The sequence below is a fragment of the Zeus faber genome (assembly GCF_960531495.2).
Source record: "Zeus faber genome assembly, chromosome: 13".
NCBI lineage: Eukaryota > Metazoa > Chordata > Actinopteri > Zeiformes > Zeidae > Zeus > Zeus faber.
In genome coordinates this window covers 30,356,897-30,379,877 of record NC_137198.1, presented here as the reverse complement: position 1 = coordinate 30,379,877, position 22,981 = coordinate 30,356,897, and the positions used below count along the sequence as shown (strand labels likewise).

At 44.5% G+C, this 22,981-nt stretch overlaps 2 protein-coding genes across 3 annotated transcripts; one reads left to right on the top strand and one right to left on the bottom strand.

Annotated features, from left to right (window-relative positions):
* Positions 1-196: 196 nt before the first annotated feature.
* Positions 197-6,947, bottom strand: lamtor3 (late endosomal/lysosomal adaptor, MAPK and MTOR activator 3). The gene is made up of 7 exons (XM_080012894.1): positions 6,867-6,947; positions 6,520-6,564; positions 6,091-6,125; positions 5,890-5,948; positions 1,251-1,384; positions 973-1,036; positions 197-474 (listed from the first exon to the last, which is right to left on the bottom strand). Exons 2-7 carry the CDS (start codon positions 6,526-6,528, stop codon positions 401-403), a joined length of 375 nt encoding a protein of 124 aa, XP_079869020.1. The 5' UTR covers positions 6,529-6,564; positions 6,867-6,947; the 3' UTR covers positions 197-400.
* A 726-nt stretch (positions 6,948-7,673) lies between these two features.
* On the top strand, positions 7,674-21,384 carry LOC307239309 (protein YIPF7-like). Of its 2 annotated transcripts, XM_080012666.1 has the most exons (6): positions 7,674-7,750; positions 7,846-7,974; positions 9,203-9,348; positions 9,851-9,996; positions 12,003-12,184; positions 16,366-21,384. In XM_080012666.1, exons 1-6 carry the CDS (start codon positions 7,707-7,709, stop codon positions 16,526-16,528), a joined length of 810 nt encoding a protein of 269 aa, XP_079868792.1. In that variant the 5' UTR covers positions 7,674-7,706; the 3' UTR covers positions 16,529-21,384. The 2 variants fall into 2 exon arrangements, with proteins under 2 accessions (XP_079868792.1, XP_079868793.1); XM_080012667.1 differs by lacking the exon at positions 12,003-12,184.
* The last annotated feature ends 1,597 nt before the right edge of the window (positions 21,385-22,981 follow it).

Sequence of the window (22,981 nt, the reverse complement as noted above, 5' to 3'; positions counted from 1 at the left end):
AAAAAAAAAATTAATTCAATACATTTTCTCAACATTCTATTTCAAATTCACTGTTTGGGTGGTTATGGTGCCACCTAAGGGCTACAATATGTAGCACTGTGTACATATCACTTCATGGTATCTGTGTGTTTGCAGGTAGAATAACCATCAGGAGCAATCGACTTTGACAACAAATCTTATAAAATGGAGGTCAATGCTGTGGCACAAATGTTTATTAAAATAAGTAAGACGGATACCGAAATGTAATTCAATGTATTAGTGGAAAGAATGGGGGAGCACAAGAAAACTCGCAAATTACAGAAACTGCAATATAGTATCACCAATTTACATACAGGCTAATCATCTGAGAGACGTGTTGGATTAAAGCAGGAATAATCTGTGATGTCATAACCCAGAGGCCCTAGGCCACTTCCACCACCTGTCGGAGCTCTTCTATCAGCGGCACCAGCTCTTTCTCCAGGCTGATGATCAGACCTGTTGAAAGCAGAAAGCCATAGCAGCAAAGTCAGGTTTTAAAAGGTCAACTCCAGACAATTTTACTTCCCACTTTCCCTCATTAAGTTATTTTCAAACGCAAAATGAGCATGGAGTTAGTAATTGAACGTTTATACGCGAATGTCACTTTTTGCCAAGTACTGTGGAATCGAAGTATTGCAGCAGAAGTGTCGAACAACACGAAAAAGCTCAAAATGGCAAAGAAAAAAATTACTGGAGGATGCTCCTATAACAGATTAATTCCTGAGAAAAATTGTGTATCAATAACTTGTTTCAAAGGAGCTCAAGTCTGATATTATCCTAACATGATTTCCTGAATGGTCGCAGAATATTACAGAAAATGATGGCTCTTAGCAGCAGCATTTTTCTCCCCACAGATTTATCAGGGGGCTTAAGAAGCTTGTAGAACACTCGATTTCACTTCCATCAACAACAAATGGAAAAAAATACATTTTTTTTGTGGTGTGAAATTCTTACCTGTGTTGGCGCTGCTGCTGGCGATGAAGCTGATGACCAGCGGTAACCGGTTGAACTGCACTATCTATTTAGGGCCAAGAAGAAAGATGAATATACGAGTGTGACGTGAGTCATGTTTTATCTTAAAAAAACATACTTTGAACATTTCGGGTTTTGTAGTACGTTACGGCGCACAATTTCACAGCTGAATTTGGGTGTTTTTGCCGGAAAGAAAACAGGACAACTCGTTGGTTGTCTTGCCAAACTAAATTATGATACAAGGGGTTGTACGGGCGTACCTGGTATGAGTTGTAGTAGCAAATTATACTCTTATTCTTGGAGAGGCCGAGTTTACTGCCCTGGTCGGTGGCCAGGGCGAAGGTGGAGAGGAAGCCTGGCCTCTGGGCGTATTCTGGAGCATTCTCATTGGCAACTAGACAGGATAAAGCATTTTGCACATTTATACATTTTTTGCTGTCACCGTGTCAGCCCCGTTAATACTACGCCATTTTTGTTTTGGTGGTTCGTACGGGCATTACAAAATGAGATTCAAGGACGTTCAAGCACTTTTATTTTTTAAAAACACTTTCAAGGGCTTTACGCAAAACAGATCTATTTTCACACACACACACACACACACACACACACACACACACACACACACACACACACACACACACACACACACACACACACACACACACACACACACACACACGTGTGCAATGCTGATTTCCTCATCTCAAACAATTTATTGAAACAAAAGCCAACAACAGTGGTGGGTTTACCACAACAAAAAATGTCAATGTCTCAATAACTTGTCATGTGCCCTTGAGCATCAATTACAGCTTAACAACCACGTCTCATGCTGTTCACAAGTCGACTTATTGTCTGCTGAGGCCTGGCACCACACTCTTCTTGAAGGGCGGCCCTCAGGTCATTGAGGTTCTGGTGTACAGAGTTATGAGCTTCTACACGGCAACTCAGCTGATCCCATAGGTTTTCTATGGTCCATGAAGACGAAATTAGGCCTGTCTTGTTCATGCAGGGGCACAATGACGTTTGTGCCCCTGCATGACGGATTAATAATGTTATTCAGGTAGTATGGGCTTGTCACTGTACCATTCACAAAGTGTAGGGCAGTTCTGTATTGACTAGACACACCTGCCCACACTGGAACACCACCACCACCAAAGGCTCGTCTGGTGACAACAGTGGCTGTTGCATAGAGCTCTCCTTGACGTCTCCAACATCGTTGGCGGCCATCATTTCTGCTCAACATGAATCAACTTTCATCAGAGAACAGCACTGAGGCCCACTGGTCCCTCGTCCAGCGTCAACACCGCCTGGCCCATGCAAGACAATGATGCCTGTAACTGGTGGTGTGGTCAGATACCCTTGCAGGTCGTCTAGCCCGTACACCACGCCAAATGGTTTCGAATGGTCTGACGTGACACTTGGGTATCTCTCACCTCCCTTAAATGTGCCTGAAGTTGAGTGGCATTCATCATCCGGTTCCGCAGGGCACAATGAAGTGGTCATCAGTGTGGGATGTGGCCAAAAGACGTCCACTTCTATGCCTTTCTGTGACTCTTCCAGTCTCAATCTCTGTTGCAACCTGCTGATGACACTCTGTGACACTCTAAGCTCAGTGGCCACTTCCCTCTGAGAATATCCTGTTTGAAGCCTAATTCTAATTGAACCAGGAAATATACTGGTCGATTCATGGATCATGGATTCATGGTGAGTAGTACAATACTCACAAAAAGTTAAGGATATTCGGCTTTCGGTTGAAATTTCAGGATGAACCTAAAATGCACTATAACCTTTACAGGTGAACTTAATTTGACCTTCTCTAAACTTTTGAATGCACAACTGTTCAATGTTTCAGTACCATTCAAAACCGTTTACATCAGCATGGTCTGCGTGCTAGACGACCTGCGAGGGTACCTGACCACACCACCAGGCACAGACATCATCGTCTTGCATGGGCCAGGGAGCATTTACGCTGGACGAGGGACTAATGGGCCTCAGTGCTGTTCTCTGATTAAAGTCCATTCATGTTGAGCAGAAATGATGGCCAGCAACGATGTTGGACAAGTCAAGGAGGGCGCTATGCATCAGCCACTGTTGTCACCAGACGAGCCTTTGGTGGTGGTGGTGGTGTTACAGTGTGGGCAGGTGTGTCTAGTCAATACAGAAGTGCCCTACACTTTGTGAATGGTACAGTGACAAGCCCATACTACCTGAATAACATCATTAATTCAGTCATTGTGCCCCTGCACGAACAACACAGGTCTAATTTCATCTTCATGGATGACAATGCTCCAGCTCATCGAGGTCGCATCATTAGGGAATGGCTGCTGGAGACTGGGGCACCTCAAATGGAGTGGTCTGCACTTTCTCCAGACCTGAATCCCATAGAAAACCTATGGGATCAGCTGAGTCGCTGTGTAGAGGCTTGTAACTCTGTACCCCAGAACCTCAATGACCTGAGGGCCGCCCTTCAAGAAGGGTGGGTTGCCAGGCCTCAGCAGACAATAAGTTGACTTGTGAACAGCATGAGACGTCGATGTCAAGCTGTAATTGATGCTCGAGGGCACATGACAAGTTATTGAGACATTAACATTTTTTGTTGTGGTGAACCCACCACTGTTGTTGGCTTTTGTTCAATAAATTGTTTGAGATGAGGAAATCACCATTGCATGCTTCTCATAAATGCCCTACTTTCATGATATAATATCACTGTCGCGTGAACTTTTTACATTTTCCATCAATTTCACCCGAAAGCCAAATATCCCTAACTTTTTGTGATCTCACACACACACACACACACACACACACACACACACACACACACACACACACACACACACACACACACACACACACACACACACACACACACACACACACACACACACACACACACACACACACACACACACACACAGGGACTGGACAGGATTGTGTCTTTTGAAAAATTATTTTCAAGCACTTCAGCAAAAAAGGGTATTCCAGCACTTCAACTTCTGAGGATGAAATTCAAGCACGTCAAGGACTTGGTAAGGACCCTGCTTTGATAGATTAGATGTTAAGACTCTCTTCATCAGCCACTCATTACTCATGCACTGACCTAACAGGTAGCTGTACTGCAGAGTTGCTTGCCACGCTTTAATAACAGGTGCAATGGACGGTTAGCTCTGATGGACCATAAAAAAGAAAACAGCTGAAAACCAAATATAGCACTGGATTGAGGGGACAGCTCTCAGAGCAATCAGCAGTATTCAGCACTCCATCGCATTACAGTACGCCAGCACCACTGGTGTAGGGCGCTGCAATGTGACAGGCTGCAATGCATTTCAAACGGAGCCCAGCTTCATCCAGCTGCAGGGGCGAAGCAAGGACCAGCGACGAGCTCGCGGTTTCAGGGCGACAAGGAAAGTTGAGCAAGTTTCAACTTTATGCAAATGAGCAGTGCCAAACGACAGCCAATCGCAAGCAAGATACCCTCTCAATGGCGCTTGTCCTTGGACCTTAACTTAAAAAACATCACATAAACTATTGATAAAATAAGGAACACGCCATTTTATGTTTCTTCAACAAGGAAAATTCTTTATTTGCAAGGGACTGATGGCAAGATTATTTGTTATTTTTTTTCAAGGTCATTGTTTTTGCCAAGTAAACAAATCACACCATCTTAATAAAAAAAAAGAAAAAAAAAAAAAGAAGTAGACACGGACCCATTTATCTATATGATGTTACAACAGCCAGTGGATTCTGAGCCGACACGGCCACAAACGCCAGGGGCACAGAAGCCCCGTCGCCAGTGGTGTGACCGTAGCATTGTGGTACGGTCACACTGCTGGCGACGAGGTGCTGCAAAGCGACATGCTGCAATGCATTTCAAACGGAGCGCAGCTTCATCCAGCTGCAAGCGGCGGAATGACGACCGCCGACTAGCTGACAACTTCGGAGAGGCAAGGAAAGTTGAGCAAATTTCAACTTAAAGCAAATGAGCAGCGCCAAGTGCCAGGCGACAAACAATAGGAGGGAAGATACGCTCTCAATGGTGCTGGTCTATGGAAAATGGACGCTCACGACACTGCATTGTTCCCATTATTTAAAATTTAAAAACGTCACTTAAACCTTTCGATAAAATACAGAACACACTATTTTACGTTTCTTCAACAAGGACAAGGAAAATTCTTTATTTGAAGGGATGGATGGCAAGATTATTTACGTAATTCTGTTCAAGAGGTTATTTATTTTGGCAAGTAAACAAACTACACCATTTTAATAAAAAAATATGTCTAGTAATCTAAAGGTTGCTGGTTGGATCCCAGGCTCCTCCTGCTAGCACGCTGTAGTGTCCTTGAGCAAGACACTTAACCCATAATTGCTCCTGATGGCTGCGTCCGTCGGTGTTTGAATAATTGTAAGTCGCTTTGGATAAAAGCGTCTGCTAAATGCAATGTAATGTAAAAATAATGTAAATTAAATATGGAAAGGGAGAGAGGTTTGAAATGTTTGGTGCACCTGAAACATTTTGAGCTGACACGCCTATACAAATGCCAGGGGCACAGATGCCCTGTCAACGGCGGTGCAACCATTCAGCGACAAGATGAGAGATGCTCGGCTTAACGCTGCAGCCCCGTCGCTGGCGGTGTGACCCTAGCATCTTTTGATAGATTTCATTAGCAGAAACATCACAATGCTAATGAGAACAGTTCTGATTAAGATCTGAAACTGATACCACGGCAATATTAGAGCGGAGTTGTGTGTTTTGACTGGGAATGTTCCATTGGTAGGTTCAGGTGATTTGGACATTACGACGTACCGAGGCTACCATTAAACTATTCCCAGCTCAGTTTCTCCAAATTTTCCTTTTAAATCTATTTAATTCCAGTATCAAAGCATCCTGCAAAGGGTTCTTACCTTTAATAACAGGGACACCATCCCTGTCAGTTACTACAATAGCATGAAGACCTTCGACACTAGGAGGGAGGAAGGGAGGGGCAAGAGAGAGAAGGTTGTGAGATTTCACGGTAGTACATATTCAAATACAAGATCCATCAGATAAAGAATATGCAGATGGGAAGGGAGCTTTTTTATTTCTTTCAACAACATGATACAAACCTAGGTAACTGTTTGTAGAGGTAGCGTCTCAAATCCTGCAAAAAGATTTGTGTTCGTGTTACGTAGGCCCGTTTTCTTTTAGTTAGTCGAACTTAAACGCAAATAACTTTACATTACATGGTGTCCTTTAGAAGACGCAATAAGTACATTTTGTTGGCTGTATATCACAGCCAGCGAAACCTCCTTTGGGAATAAATGGCAATGTAAGATTTGTTTTTTTAGGTAGCGAAGAGTGAAGGGCGATAGAGATCCTTATGAGATAACGGTAGTGATGCGTCAATGGGGATAGACAGGTCAGTGCAAGCCGGGTCCAGGTATAGTCCAAAGAGATCATTACGAGCATTACATTCACGGGTTCCTTTCACTCCCCAACAAACAGCAGATGACCAGCTGAGAAACCCGCTGAGATCAGGATCGAACTATACTTACGTCGACCATTTTAGCCGGTGTATATCCGTACCACGGATTCGAAAACTATGGAGAAAACAAACGACCAAACGTTGTGTAAGGTGGGCATGAAGAAATAACCGGGGAACGTAAATCGTGACATTATTTCAAACGGAATCTCGTCGGATCGAGGCGTTTAAAAATGACACCAGCCAGCCTGCTCATTGCATTAGCAACTGTGGCAAAAACGCCGTCGTTCGATAGCTGCCATCCTAACTAACGCATTTTCAATGATAGTAAAAGTTGTGGTTAGTAACGCCAAATGCTTGTTAGGTAGGCTATACATAAAAAAAAAACAACAACAACAACAACACGAGATCCGTAATTACCTTGATAAAGTTGATCGTTTTTTGGGACCTTTCTTATCGCAGGACGATGAAGCGTCACGTCAGTTTTTGTTGCGCTTCCGGTTAGTGACGTAAGACTCGCGAACGATTCGTTGTCACTGAACAAAGCATCTTAAGACTCGGTCACAGAGGCACAGTGGTTGAAAATCACAAAATTGAAAAGATGGAAAAAAATCTGAAAACCATGAACAGTATATTAATTACCATATGAATAACTAATGCTGCAACACACACCTTTTTATCACAGTGGAGTAGGTTTTGTTTGAACATTGGGAAGGACACATTAAGAGGGTCCCCTGGGAAATTTTGAGGTTAAACTCCTCATTTCCTGCATGTTTGCCTTCCCTGCATCCATTGATGGTGGAAATGTCTTTATTTATGAAAAAATACATGAAAGATGAAACATGAAAGAAGCCTTTCATGTTTTTATTAGGGGGGCAAATGCACGCATTCTAAAATATTGAGGGGGACGTATCACCTGCATCCCCACTGAAATCTACACCAATGCTTTATCAGATTAAGAGACATGATATTTGTGTTTATTTTTCACATATGCAAAAAAAATAAAAATGGTATAACCTTTTACGTATTTAGATTTTCCACTTTTTCCAATGATTTTATGCTCAAGTTAAACAACAATGACAACAAAAAAGAAAGCGGCGTTCATTGGATTAATTTCATATGGCTGTGGAAACGAAATAAAGGCCTAAATAAAGTCCTATATTATGAAGAGATTCAGTTCAGACCCCACCCCCCATGAGCAAGTACAAATATAGACGACTATTAATAGCTCCGCTCTACAGAGAGAGTTGAAATGTTAAAATGTCCTCTGGCAACACAAGAGAACTTCCTGAGCGCATCGGGAGGTAAATAATTCAGCCTTCACTATCTAATCCAGTAATGTAACATTGGGGTGCACAAACTTTCCAATAACCATATGATTTCGCCGCACCATCAACAGTATGGGGGACTTCCATGAGTTCGACCAGGATTTCTACCAGTCAGGATATTACATCGATGACCAGTGGCAGACAGTGGCCTACACTTATGACACGTACGATGCCACAAAGCCTGGCTCTGAAGAAGATGAGTATGTTTTTGTACTTGATTGGATAACATTATCAGTTAAACTTGTGAGTGTATAATTTTACACAGTTTGAAAGAGAGATGCACAAAGCACTTTGTAAGCTGTAATTGAGAGTGTTTCCCATACCATATCTCGTCCACTAATCGTGAATACCCAGCTCACTAATATAAATCACTCAAGACCTACTCCTCGCTGAATGTCAGTGTAGGAAGCCTTGTAACTAACTTTTATGTTCTACTGCACTCTGGTAGGTCGAACTATGTCTACTCCTAGTCAAACTTTCAGCAATTTTTTGGCTGTATGTCAAAAATGGCCGCTGAAGCACATAATAGCATGGCATTACTGCATGCTGTTGAAGTATCTTACAATGCATCAATACAAGACTAATTGCCACTTAACCATACATTTGCATTTACATTTATTCATTTAGCAGACACTTTTGTCCAAAACAACTTATATTAGAGGCTAGAAATAATCAAAGCAAACATCGACCATTGGACCCCACCTCGAGTGCAATTTACGTGCATGAGCACCTGTTTCTAAATTCAACCAGTGCAAGATAGTTGTAAGGAATCAGAATAATAACAGTGTTTTGAGTATTTTCTTGTATGTCAGTGCAATATGTAATGTTGTTAGTGCATTATGTCAAAATAACAACTTAAAACTAGTCAACATCAACAGTTAGTCATCAGGTATTAAAGTGTTACATTACATTGATCAGACGCTTTTATCCAGAGCGACTTACAATTGTTCAAACACCGACGGACGCAGCCATCAGGAGCAATTAGGGGTTAAGTGTCTTGCTCAAGGACACTACAGCATCCTAGCAGGAGGAGCCTGGGATCCAACCAGCAACCTTTAGATTACTAGACGACCAACTCTACCTCCTGAGCTACCATTCCCACATGTCCTGAAAGTGTTCCCGAAAGAGCAGGGTCTTCAGGTGTTTATAGAAGGTTGTGAGTGTTTCTGCAGAGCGTAACGAGCTGGGTAGCTCGTTCCAGCATTGGGGCACCACGCATGGGAAGAGTCTGGATTGAGAACTCATTCCACACAGTGGAGGCACCATCATTTGCAGACCTCAGAGAGTGGGTTGGGGCGTTTGGCCTGATAAGTCATGCAATGAGTGTGGTTGCAGATCCAGTGACTGCCCTGAAAGCCAGCATCAAGGATTTATCTTATTATCTATTTAACTTATTAACAGGGATTGCTTCTCTTGTGCACTTTTTAGAGGAGCAGAGGAACCAATGCCCGGAATCTTCGATCCATCCATGACACAGCACTACACGGGACAGATCGACCAGCCTGAAATGCCCTCTGGGACACTTAGAGATACAGGCATAAATAAATATGAAGACGAACCTCCCCTGCTTGAAGGTAAATATATAAAATTAAATTGTTTCCATTCCTGAGGGAAACGGAGTGAACACATACAAACAAAGGGCATTGTGATATTAAGCTATTTGAGGCGGGAGGAACAATCGATAGCCAAAATTTGTACAAGTCATGGAGTTTTGTTTTCAAAGCCACTCCAACATCTTTGTTTGAAAAAACAAAACAAAAAAAAAAACATATTATCGGACAGGGACATACAAGTTGCATTTTTCCGGAAGTTCGATTGACAACTTGACAGACCAACGAGAGGTGGGGGTGGGGTTATTAGCTATTAGCTACCTATTAGCTCCCCTTTGACAGGAAAATCCTTAAAATACAAAACAGAAATCGTCACATATTTAATATATACAATACATTGCATTTGTATATGAACGGAGGACAGGAGGCCAAACTAAAACTGGAACTAATATGAATGAAACTATGCCAAATTGAAAAATAATCAATCTAAGACTAATACCTTTCTCTGTGCCTTTTTCTCTTTAAGAGCTGGGCATAAATTTTGCTCACATCTGGCAGAAGACCTTGACGGTGTTAAATCCTTTCAAGCCAGCAGATGGTACGATTATGAACGAGACGGATCTGACCGGCCCCATTCTTTTTTGCATCGCGCTGGGGGCCAATTTACTCATGGTGAGCCATTTAAAAAAAAAAAAGAAAGGAACCTTTTCATGTTCACATTAAGGATTCAAGATTCAAGATTCAAGATTCAAGATTTTTATTTGTCACATACATATACATACTTTCATACATATATGCAGTGAAATGTAATGCAACGCAACCGGTGATAGCACACAATATGTCCTAGGAAAAAATAAAAAATAAAATAAAATAAAAAGTAGAAAATTCCTTTCTAATAGACCGACTAACTGACTCCTAAAACGTAATACAGTAAGTGGAATACTTATAGAATAAGATAAAAATATAAAGAATAAAATACAATGAAAATAAATTGAAATAAAATGGAATAGATAGAGGGAATATGCCTATGTATATACAGATATGTGCATTTAAAGTGCCATGTGAATTAAAGTGGCATGTGAATGTGAATAGTGTGAGGTAGTGTTTGGGATAATACAGCACAGTATACAACAGTATGGCGCAGCAATACGGCATCACGAACAACTCTGAACAGTGATACAGTATGCGGTACAGTATGCTACAAATAGTACAGTAGGTAGTGGAGCCTAGTGTATGGCTCAGTTAGGACCCCTGGTGAGGTCAGCGTTGACAGTTCTGATGGCGTGCGGGAAAAAACTCAGTCTCAGTCTCTCTGTTCTCGCTGTGTGACTGCGGAGGCGCTTGCCTGACCGCAGCAGCTGAAACAGTCCGTTGTTGGGGTGATGAGGATCCTTCATGATCCTACGGGCTCTGCTACTACACCTCCTGGTGTATAACTCCTGCAAGGGGGGGAGGGTAGTTCCAGTGGTACGTTCAGCTGAACGCACCACCCTCTGCAGGGCCCGCCTGTCCTGGGCAGTACAGTTCCCAAACCAGGCAGTGATGTTGCCTGTCAGGATGCTCTCCACTGCTCCAGAGTAGAAGGACTTGAGGATCCTCACCGAGACCCGGAATTTCCTCAGCTGCCTGAGGTGGTAGAGACGCTGCCTCGCCTTTCTCACCAGAGTGTCTGTGTGAACAGTCCATGTTAAGTCCTCTGTGATGTGGACTCCCAGATATCTGAAGCTGCTCACCCTATCGACAGAAGTCCCATTAATCCACAAGGGCGCGTGCGTCCTCGATTGTGATCCACGCCTAAAGTCCACAATCAGCTCCTTGGTTTTGCTGGCATTCAGGTGGAGGCTGTTGTCCTGGCACCAGAGTGACAGGTCAGCCACCTCCTCGCGGTAGGCCTTCTCATCGCAGTCGCGATCAGGCCCACGACCACGGTGTCGTCAGCAAACTTGATGATGGTGTTGGAGCTGGACCTGGCCACACAGTCATGTGTGTACAGGGAGTACAGTAGGGGGCTGAGGACGAGACTTGTTGGGGTTTGGTGGTAAAACATACATCTATGTTGACTACAATTTGCGACAACAGGTGAGCACAAGCTGTGGATTATCTGGACAACAAATTTATAGGGACGTTTAATGAGCAGTTATCAATGTATGGTCAAAGAGAAGTGACTACAGAATTACAGAGTTGCAACTAATCACTCGTGGTTGCAACTAGGAATGATCTAGGAACTAGGAAAAAAAATCTTTATTGAATTTTTTTCTGACCTGTATTCATTACAGTTTGTTTCGTTATTTTTCTATCACAGAGAAGAAGAGAGAGAATTTGATAAGAAAATTCAAGCATTACATAATGTGACAATTTTACTCATTCAAATCACAGCTGTGATATGAATTCGATTCATCACTCTGCCCAAATTGCACTTATTTTTTTTCGTAGAGACGTTTATTGGGGCCTCTCAGCCTGAGTCTCCATACAGAATGGTTTCCTGGGATTCAGGAACACCGACCCTTAGGTTTTGGACCTTCCTCCTCACACTTCCACGTGCACTGGTGTTCTCAACCCTTGGATGGAGCCATAATTACCTCTTAGAGCTCAAAGAATCCAAAGAGGATAAATGGGAATGTTATTGTTCATGTGCAGTACAAGCTAGTTGATAAACTTTCTTTGAACCTTATCCGCAGGCAGGCAAGGTCCACTTTGGCTACATCTCTGGAATCAGTGCCATAGCCTCTATGGGCATGTATATGCTGCTGAATCTGATGAGTTCCCTGGTGGTGTCTTACGGCTGTGTTGCCAGCGTGCTGGGATACTGCCTCCTGCCCATGGTCGCCCTCTCTGCATTTGTGGTGGTCTATTCTTTACAGTGAGTACACAATTCATTGTTTTTTTAAATTATTTTTTATTTTCTTTATTTACCTACAGGCTTGGTTTTCTACACTTACCTGAAAAAAAAACAAATAGCACAAGATAAATAGGCTAACATTTAGCATGGAATATGTACTTTTGCCACAGGCCGTACAGTACAATTTCAGTGAAGAACAAAACATACGTTAGTTAGCTGACTCAAAAATCTTTTATTTTACTGCGAGGCAAGTTGAAAACATGTGGTAAAACATGAAAAAAATTATTCAGTTAGTACAGCTATTCATATTGAAAAATCTTTTTTTTTATCAATGATCTCTGCATTTACTTTTGCTCTCAATGTGTGAACCTATCTGGTAGCTTAGTCTTGATGAGAATCGGCATTATTTATTTCTGGTTGCCGTGGACCTCTTAAAGTGTCCCGTGGTATCTGCCGTGTTTCGAGCCATGTCTGTTTTCTGTCTGGAGAAAATTGTAAAGTAGGAAGTGAAAGTGCCTGCGGGTGACCGTTAAAACTAAGGTTAACTAAAAACTATGTATTTGGAGCTATACATTGATCAGCCACAACATTAAAACCACCACTAATATCCCCTAATATTGTGTAAGTCCCCCTCGTGCCGCCAAAACAGTTCTGACCTGTCAGCATGGACTCTACATGACCTCTGAAGGTGTCCTCTGGTATCAGGGGTCAGCATGGGCACTCTGACTGGTCTGCAACTGTACAGCCACATACACAGCAAGCTGTGTATGTTAATGGTGGCTATCATAGCCACCATTAACTTTTTCAGCAATTTGTGCTACAATAGCTGTTCTGTGGGATTGGAACAGACGTGCTTACCTTCGCTCCACATGGACATCAATGAGCCTTGGGCGCCCATGATGCTGTTGCCAGGTTACTGGTTGTCCTTCTTTGGACCTCTTTTGGTAGGTCCAAACACTGCATAGCCGGAACAGCGGCTCCTACCCAGTCGTCTAGCCATTACAATTTTATCTACCCCGGGAACATTTTATCTACCCCGGGAATTTACCACGGTGATCATCACAGCTGTTTGTATCCCACCACAAGCGGACACCGACGCAGCTCTGTCGGTCCTGTACGATGAGTTGTGCGGATTTCAAAACAAACATCCCGACGCGGCTGTGGTGGTGACTGGGGACTTTAACAGGGCCAACCTTAAAAAAGTTCTGCCTAATTTCCACCAACACATCACGTGTGCCACCAGGGGAGATAGAACTTTGGACCATTGCTACACACCATACAAGAACGGATACAAGACCGTCTCGCTCCCTGCTTTCGGGAAATCTGACCAAGCCACGATCTCGCTGGTTCCCATTTACAGGGCTCTGATCGCGTGAGAACTGGTGGAAAGAGGGAAGTGAAGCGGTGGACGGCCCAGTCAGAGGCTGCGCTTCAGGAGGCTTTGACTGACGTAGACTGGAACATGTTCCAATCAAGTTCAAGTGATGTCAGCGAGTTTACGGAGGTGGCAGTGAGTTTTGTGACTACGCTAGCAGATAATATCATTCCCACGGTGAAAGTTTGGATATTTCCAAAACAGAAACTATGGGTTTATAAATCCATCCGCTGCGCTCTCAATGCTTGCACGGCCGCTTACAACGACGGTCTCGTATCCGGAAATATGGACAATTACAAAGCGACGTCGTACAATCTGCGGAGGGCGGTGAAGGACGCTAAACGGGCGTACAGAGCGACTGTGGCGCTACAGATGGAGCGGGGGGGACACAAGACGCTTGTGGGAGGGGCTGCGGACGATAACAAACAAGAGCAGCTCCTCCCAAGCCTCGAGTGTGGACGTCTCCCTAGCCAACCAACTGAACTCCTTTTATGTGCGGTTCGAGTCTGGCAACAACACCGCTAGCTCGCCGGCAAATTGGAGTTCCACCGCTGGGGATGAGCGCGCACTCTCAGTGTCCGTGCACAAGGTCAGGAGGGCTTTGCTGCGGGTGAACACCAGGAAAGCTGCGGGCCCAGACGGCATATCTGGGCGAGTACTGAAGACCTGTGCTAACCAGCTAGCTCCGGTGTTCACTACAATATTCAACATCTCCCTGGCTGAATCAGTGGTCCCATCCTGCTTCAAGAGGTCCACCGTTGTTCCTGTCCCGAAGATCGCCTCTCCTGCCTGCCTGAATGACTACCGTCCGGTGGCCCTCACCTCGGTGGTCATGAAGTGTTTTGAGAGGCTGATTAAGGATTACATCTGCGCCTCCCTCCCCCACACCTTGTACCTGTTGCAGTTCGCGTACCGGCAGAACAGATCCACGGATGACGCGGTTTCCCAGGTACTGCACACCACGCTCATGCATCTGGATGCCAGAAGGGGGCCTATGTGAGAATTCTGCTCATCTATTACAGTTAAGCTTTCAACACCATTGTCCCCACCAGACTGGCTGTCAAGCTGAAGGAGCTCGGACTGAATGCTCCGCTGTGCGCCTGGATCCTGGACTCTCCACAGCCCGCCCCCAGGTGGTCAGGGTGGGGAAGCACATGTCAAGCGTCCTCACGCTGAATACAGGATCCCCCCCAGGGTTGCATCCTCAGCCTCCTACTGTACTCCCTGTACACACATGACTGTGTGGCCAGGTCCAGCTCCAACACCATCATCAAGTTTGCTGACGACACCGTTGTCGTGGGCCTGATCACCGATTGCGACGAGAAGGACTACGGCGAGGAGGTGGCTGACCTGTCACTCTGGTGCCAGGACAACACCCTCCACCTGAACGTCAGCAAAACTAAGGAGCTTATTGTGGACTTTAGGCGAGGATCACAATCGAGGACGCACACGCCCTTGGTAATTAATGGGATTTCTGTTGACAGGGTGAGCAGCCTCAAATACCCAGGAGTCCACATCACAGAGGACTTAACATGGACTTTACAAACAGACACTCTGGTGAGGAAGGTGAGGCAGCGTCTTTACCACCTCAGGCAGCTGAGGAAATTCTGGGTCTCGGTGAGGATCCTCAAGTCCTTCTACTCTGGAGCAGTGAAGAGCATCCTGACAGGCAACATCACTGCCTGATTTGGAAGCTGTACTGCTCAGGACAGGCGGACCCTGCAGAGGGTGGTGCGTTCAGCGGAACGTACGACTGGAACTACCCTCCCCCCCTTGCAGGAGTTATACACCAGGAGGTGTAGTAGCAGAGCCCGCAGGGTCATGAAGGATCCTCATCACCCCAACAACGGACTGTTCCAGCTGCTGCGGTCAGGCAAGCGCCTCCGCAGTCACACAGCGAGAACAGAGAGACTGAGACAGAGTTTCTTCCCGCAAGCCATTAGAGCTGTCAATGCTGACCTCACCAGGGGTCCTCACTGAGCCACACACATAGGCTCCACTACCTACTGTACTATTTGTAGCATACTGTACCGCATACTGTGTCACTGTTCAGGGTTGTTCATGATGCCGTATTGCTGCGCCGTACTGTTAAATAATGCGTTGAATAAGCATATACCCTCTATCTATTCCATTTTATCTTGTTTTATTTTATTGTATTTTATTTTATTCTATATATTTTTATTTTATTCTATAAGTATTCAACTTACTGTATTACGTTTTAGGAGTCAGTCAGGTGGTCTATTAGAAAGAAATTTTTCCTACGACATATTGTGTGTTATCACCGGGTGCGTTGCATTACATTTCACTGCATATGTGTATGAAAGTATGTATATGTATGTGACGAATAAACCTCTTGAATCTTGAATTACAATTTAGCCCTTGTCAAAGACGCTCAGATACTTATGCTATCCCATTGTTTCTGTTTCCAACACATCAACTTAAAGAAGATAAATGTTTTTCACTTCACCTGTCAGTGGTTTTAATGTTGTGGCTTATCGATGTGTAAAGATTTACCAATGTAGAAAATGGGACACCCTGCACATATCTTTTTGGTCTTTTGGCCTTTCAGCATACAGTTTTAACTTGACTTCTATACATCATCAGCTTTTTTTTTGTCTGTTAATGACTCTGGAATATTTATTTATTCCAGGGGGAAGTGCTTTAGTAGCTCAAGGTTGACGAAAAAAAAAGAACGGAGTCATCCTTTAAGAACGTGTTGTGCCTTTATATGACTATATCATTTTTTTAACATAAATGATGGACAAAAGTTGATTAGTAGTTGATTTATTGCTTACATTGTATAGTAATTATCCTCTTTTTTTGACAGAGGTTTTCTGGGTACAATTCCAGCCTTATTAGTGGTCAGCTGGTGCAGTCAATCTGCCTCCAAGATCTTCATTTCAACCCTCACCATGGAAGGACAGCAACTGTTAGTGGCCTACCCCTGTGCTCTGTTTTATGGGGTCTTTGCGCTGCTCACAGTCTTTTAAACTGCTATCATAGTAAATGTATAGAAGGGGGAAATATAGATGGTGTTGTGTAGTAAATAAGTTCAATCATTTTGTTAACTTTTTTTTTGTAATTATTCTTGTTCTTTTCCATATTTAAGAAACTCAGCCACAGCTTGTTAATTTCCTGATTCAACTCATCCAACCCGGTCTCAAACTTTTTCCATGCTCAAGGTCACGAATAAAATGTATTGAACCGTGTCCTGGAGCACAATCGTCTGACTTTTTTTGTGTTATAACAATGTTATAACAAAATTTAAACCAATTCATTTGAATGGGGAGATTTTCTTTGACTTTAGAACGGGAGATCATGGGTGAAGGAGGGGGGGCCGCAGATATGTACAGTAAACTAATCTGACACCAGCACACCTGGGCAAGTGTGCTGGTGCTGCAGGTGACCCGACCACGTTCGGTGGGACTGCCCCTTGATGGAGGTCGGACAGGTGGTTCGGGTCGCTGGTCCGCCGGGCCCCTCCCCCCGTCGGGTAGGGACCTACAATATACAGGTGAGAGTACAAGGGGGTAGACATCAGGCTTTGCTGGCTGTTCTCAGACGATGGTCCAGCAATGCCTGGTTCGACCCGGGGGAGGAGGCATCACAGGTGGAGATTCGATGTGTGCATGGGGATATTTACACATATCCGGTGGTGCGGCTTGAAATTAGAAGGAGGCTGGGGGAGTGCACTCATGGTCGGTAGTTTTGATTAAGCACATTTTAGTATTTTTTGTATTTTTCGGAGTAACTTAATGTGCCTAATCACCGGGTGTCATGACATTTCACTGCATATACTGTATGTATGACCGTATGTATATGTATGTGACAAATAGCCTCTTGAATCTTGAGATTTGAGTGCTGTGTGGGGCGCAGTGACGCTGATGGGTCGTTAGTGGTTGCTGCGGGGTTAGGAGGAGGAGTCCCCACTGCATTACATTACATTTCATTTAGCAGACGCTTTTATCCAAAGCGACTTACAATTGTTCAAACACCGACGGACACAGCCATCAGGAGTGTCTTGCTCAAGGACACTACAGCATGCTAGCAGGAGCCTGGGATCAAACCAGCAACCTTTAGATCACTAGACCTTTAGATCACTAGACAGCTCTACCGCCTGAGCTACCATCCCCACTGCGGTCTTCCCCGGTCCCAGTGGTCTCATCCACGGATGATCTTCCGCTGGAGCAGTCGCGGGACGATACCCTTCGTGGGGCCTTTGAGGGGCTATTTAAAATTGATGCCATGTTGATGCGCCCAGATGGCGCATGGGCGCCATTTTGAAAAACTCGGTATGGACCTCATCAGGCCGCTAGACTGCAGTGCTTGCAGGTATCGTTTTGTGTTAGTCCTACTGGATTATGAAACCCGGTACTCTGAAGCAGTATTATGGCCAGAAGTGTGGCGCAGATGTTGTTTCAGGTCATCTCCTGAGTTGGGATTCCAAAGGAAATCCTGACCGACCAGGGCACTTCCTTTCTGCTGCATACACTTTGAGTTATTGGGCTCAATTCGTACTAGCGTTTACCATCCCCAGACCGACGGTCTTGTGGAGCGCTTTAATAAAAAGCTGAAAGACAAAATTCAGAAGTTCGTTCACGACGATAGCCGTTATTGGGACACGTGGTTGGACCTCCTTTGTTTGCGGTGCGAAAGGTTCCCCAGGCCTCCACGGGATTCTCTCCCTTTGAGGTCCTTTTTGGCAGAAGACCCCGGGGCATGCTAGACCATATTAAAGAATACTGGGAGGAGGGTCCTTGCACCAGTAAGAACGAGATACAGTACGTTATGGACCTGAGAGCAAAGCTACAGGTGCTGGAACAGCAGTCACGGCAGAATTTGCTCCAGGCCCAGGAACGGCAGCGCTGCTTATATGACAGAGGGGCCCGACTCAGACAATTTGCACAGGGAGGCAGTGTGTTAGTGTTGCTCCCTACATCCAGCTCGAAATTACTAGCCAAGTGGCAAGGGCCCTTTGTGGTCACACAGCATGTTGGGTGGGTCATTTATGAGGTGGCACGGTCAGACAGGGGCGGGGTGACACAGATCTACAACCTGCACCTCCTGAAGCAGTGGAAGGAGGCAGCATCCGTCTCTCTGGCTACCACAGTGATCAAGGTGAATGAGTTGGGGCCGTTCCAAAAATGACCAGTTCCACCCAGGCCCTTTCCAGTAACCATCTCTCACTGAGCCAGAGCATGGATGTGCCCAAGTTACAATGCCAGTTTTCTCCCCCCTGCCGGGCCGTACATCCCTCATACACCAACATGTGGAAACGACCACAGGCATGAAAGTGCACCCTCGGCCATATCGCCTGCCTGAACATAAACACAAAGTCGTGGAGGCAGAACTGAAGGCCATGCTGGACATGGGGGTGATAGAGGAGTCTACAAGTGACTGGTCTAGTCCCATCGTGCTGGTAGGTAAGCCATATGGGTTGGTCCGCTTATGTGTAAATTCCCGGAAGGTGAACATGGTGTCGAAGTTGGATGCATATCCCATGTGATCCGGGGATCCCATGATCCCTGGATCGAGGAGCTCCTTGACCGGTTAGGCACAACTCAGAAAGCCACTGCTTGGGGCTTTCCTGTGGTCATGGAGTATCTATACTGCTGTGGGACTCAGGGGTGGCTGCGGGGATTTTTCTGCTGCTTGGAGGCGCTACGATATAATTCCGACCTCATACATCAGAACTAATTGGGACATGTACCGTACACACCGGTTGACACATCAAACGAGCACGCACACACACACACACACCACCAGCACCTGCCTTGAACACACCCCCGAACACCCTCCTGATTACATCCCTCTCCTTTTCTCCCTCATTTACTGCCATAACTATGACAGGAAGAGGCCACTTGCCAAGATGCTGTACCAGTTTACCTGGACTTAATTTACTCTGTCTTGTCGATACATGTTGTTGTCTGATGCTTCTATGTTTAGGTTTTTCCATGTACATGCTGTTGTTTGTTTCTATGTTTATTTTTCGCACCCGTGGGGATTCTCCCCCTCTTGGAGTAGTAATGATGATTAGTTGGTTATAGATCAAAACATGGTAAAATTGTTCTCCAAAGAGGGGGATTGGTGGCGGTTCTGTGTAACAAAAAGCTGTGCTCTTGTCATCTCACAATTTGGAAAAAGAGTTGCATTGCAGGTTGGGAAGTTGAACTCCACTTGCAGACTAACTCTGTCCTGTTGTATGCCCAGCATGCCGTCAGCACAGGTTAAAAAATAGAATAAAATAAATTGGTTTACATTTTGATATTTATAGCATAAAAAAAGTCGGACAATCATGCTCTGGGACACGGTTCAGTAGATCAATTTTCATGACTATGAGCATGGAAAAGCGTGAGGCTGGGTTTACCATTGTCATTGAAGTGGCAAAATGGTACATACATGCACCAACTTATGTTTTTTTTTCCTGCCTTTTAATGGGCTGATGATAAGCTGTTGGCTTTTTATTTTCCATTTCCGTGATTTCACAAGTTCAGTATAATGTATGTACTGAGGAGAAATATGACTTGAGCGTATTCCTCTTTGCAAGATGCCATGCTGTGGCCAAATTTTGTGCGAGATTGTTAATACCATAGTATGCTCAAATAGTATTGGAAAAGTACAGCTGGTGTTCTTTTTTCGCCGAGATGTATATCACTTTTCATTTTGTATCTGTACATGTACATGAAAAGTGTGACTAAATAAATTAAAGTGGTGAGAAACAAACATGAATATGATCATCAAAGTCATTAACTCACAATTAGATAAAAATATAAAAATCAACGTCTGTGCAAGTTCCCCTATACTAAAGAGTTCTGTCAGGTGCAAATAGGGCTATTGACCTGGGCCAGGAACCCTTCAAACGTCATCACAAACATCACAAGTTTACTAAATTAAGACAAAACAACCAAAGTAGCCTAAAGATTATATTACGTATATATTTTATGTATTTCTGTATGTGATAACATGAATAATGTACATCAAACAATGAATAATTATACAAGCATTGACTCAAGGCTCATAACAATCAAAAGCAATGTTTTCTTCTCAGTCTTTGTTGTCACCTGTATATCCCCACTTGCAGGCTTGATATATACTATGTTATTCCAAAGCACAGTAGGATATTTGTCTATTATTTACCCCCTTGGCTCTTCTCAATGTGCGTACATACTCCGAAATCCACAGAGACATAACACTTAACACATAACACGGTGATGTCATAAGCACTGCATCCTTGGCAGTAGAGGTCAATTCAGTGTAGTTTGAGGACCTACAATTAATATTCATAGTTTAGTTGAGTGCCACCAATTTTAGAATAAAATTACCACTGCCCTGTGGCCAGGGGCGATATTGCAAATGTGTCAGCTACTGTTTTTCTTATTTAATAACCCCCACATGACAAGAAACCTGATTACATGTTGAACTAAGCCACAAATATTCACGTTGTATGTATTAAAAAACCTTTTGAAAAAATGTATGCAAAGAAATACTGGAGTCACGTAAAGATTAGTAGAACTTAGTCTCCTGCAGAAACCAAAAACATGCTCAGGCAAGACGCCAGTGAAACAGAGGAACATGCCCAGACATTTTGAAACATGACACGAGTATTCCGGGAACTGTGAAATAACTCCCTAGAAACAAGACTGTGATTGATTCGTTGGGACACACCCCACAAGACTGTGATTGTTTCCTTGCATTGAAAGGGGCAGGGCATGAACTAGTTGGAGGGAACATCTTGGGTATATAAGGAGGACCAAAAGTACAGTTCTTCAGTCGGGCTCCGGAACCCTACTCACTGTTTATTGCTGTACTTGACTCTCAGATACACAATAAATATTTTCGCATCAGACTCTGCTCGGTTCCAGTGTTTTTTCTTCCAAGTTTTTGAGGCCAGAACAGATAGAAGAGTTGTCCAGAGATCAAGAGTTTTTACTCGCCCAGGTCTGGACCTTCTTGGTAACGACAATTTGCGAGCCGAGCCAGGAGAGAATTCCAACCAAGACCGAGTCCCGGAACATGTGTGGGACCAGCCTGCACCTCAGAGACACAATTGGCCACCAAAAATCGAGGAGCCCTTTTTCTTTTGCAAATTGGGTTTGTGTCTGCGTGGAGTACTCCACCCAGGCTGGTTTGTGGTGTGTCTTGTGCATGCTGGAGGATTGGTTTGGCTAACACTAATCGCCGTAGAAAGCACAGAAGAACCATAGGGAAAAGGTGCAAAAACTGCACGTCCGTAGTACATTAGTCGCAGTTACAGCACTGAGAGATAAAGTTCTTTGTGTATTGGATTAAATCTATTGGCGAGTTTATTGTGTATTGAAAATTGTTTATTATCAAGTATACGATTCCCAGGTCTAGTGCAGGACAATAGCCTGTATATTATAATTACTCTGAGCAGACTGAGCAGAGCCCTGATGTGGGTAAACGTACAGCTTGTCCAAGGGTTTGTCACAAAGTAACATTCTAGTGTTGAGGAAGGGCATCTATAGAGAAAGCAAGCTAGGTAGAAGATAAAGTTCAAGAAGAGCTTAAGCATATGTTTTCTAGTATTGAGGAAGTGTATCTAGAAAGAAAGCTAGACGGGTTTCTAGAAGAACTGAAGCCAGCACAATGCTCTGGATATGATTCTTTGTCCTATGTTGTTTCAGCCATATGCTGCGACACCCCAAGTGAAGGTGAGGACTGAACAAACAGGGAGTTGATTAAGTTTAAGAATTGCCTAAGGGATAGGCAATTGCGTGCGTCACTAGAGAGCCTTAGGTTGGTGACACTTATGTTGGTGACACTTAGCCAAGAAAAGTGTAGATAAGTTGTTCCGGTAACGTCTTTTGTGTTTGTGCTTCTTCTTTGAATCGCTTCCCAAACTACCTGATGTTGGATTACGGATCTCAGATTACACTGTGATATCCCTACTCTTTCCTGGCTTTGATCCTTGCCTGAACTGTCTTTTCGGATTTTGGAACGTGGACTCTGGCTTGGCTAGCGCTTGGGTAGCGTTCGGCTAACACTAGCTAGCCTGTTAGCCTAGAATATTGCATAGGCTAACAGGCTATTGCATATTTCTCACTGCAGGTGAGTCGGATCCATCTGACGCACCGCCGGCTGTGATAGAGGAGCCATGGCCCAAGTCCCGGACCTGTTCCACCCCAGAGGCTTGGACCCTAGCAACGAGCTGTGGCCGGCGTTGCGTGCGCTCCTTGCGCAGCTCTATGCCACAGACTCTCCGGCTGGAGAACAGATTCGAGGGCACAAAGACGGTCTCTACCACCGCCGGCCTCATTCCCACTGCCGCCAGACTATCCATCGCCTGCCCGGGCCTCTGCTCCCGAGCCAGTTTGTGGCTGCTCCGTCGCCACGGGCCCCGCTGTTTTCAACACGCAGAGCACCGCCTCGGCTCCCGCAGTGCGGCCTCCGCCCATCCGGGCCGCCCCAGGGCCACTGACTTG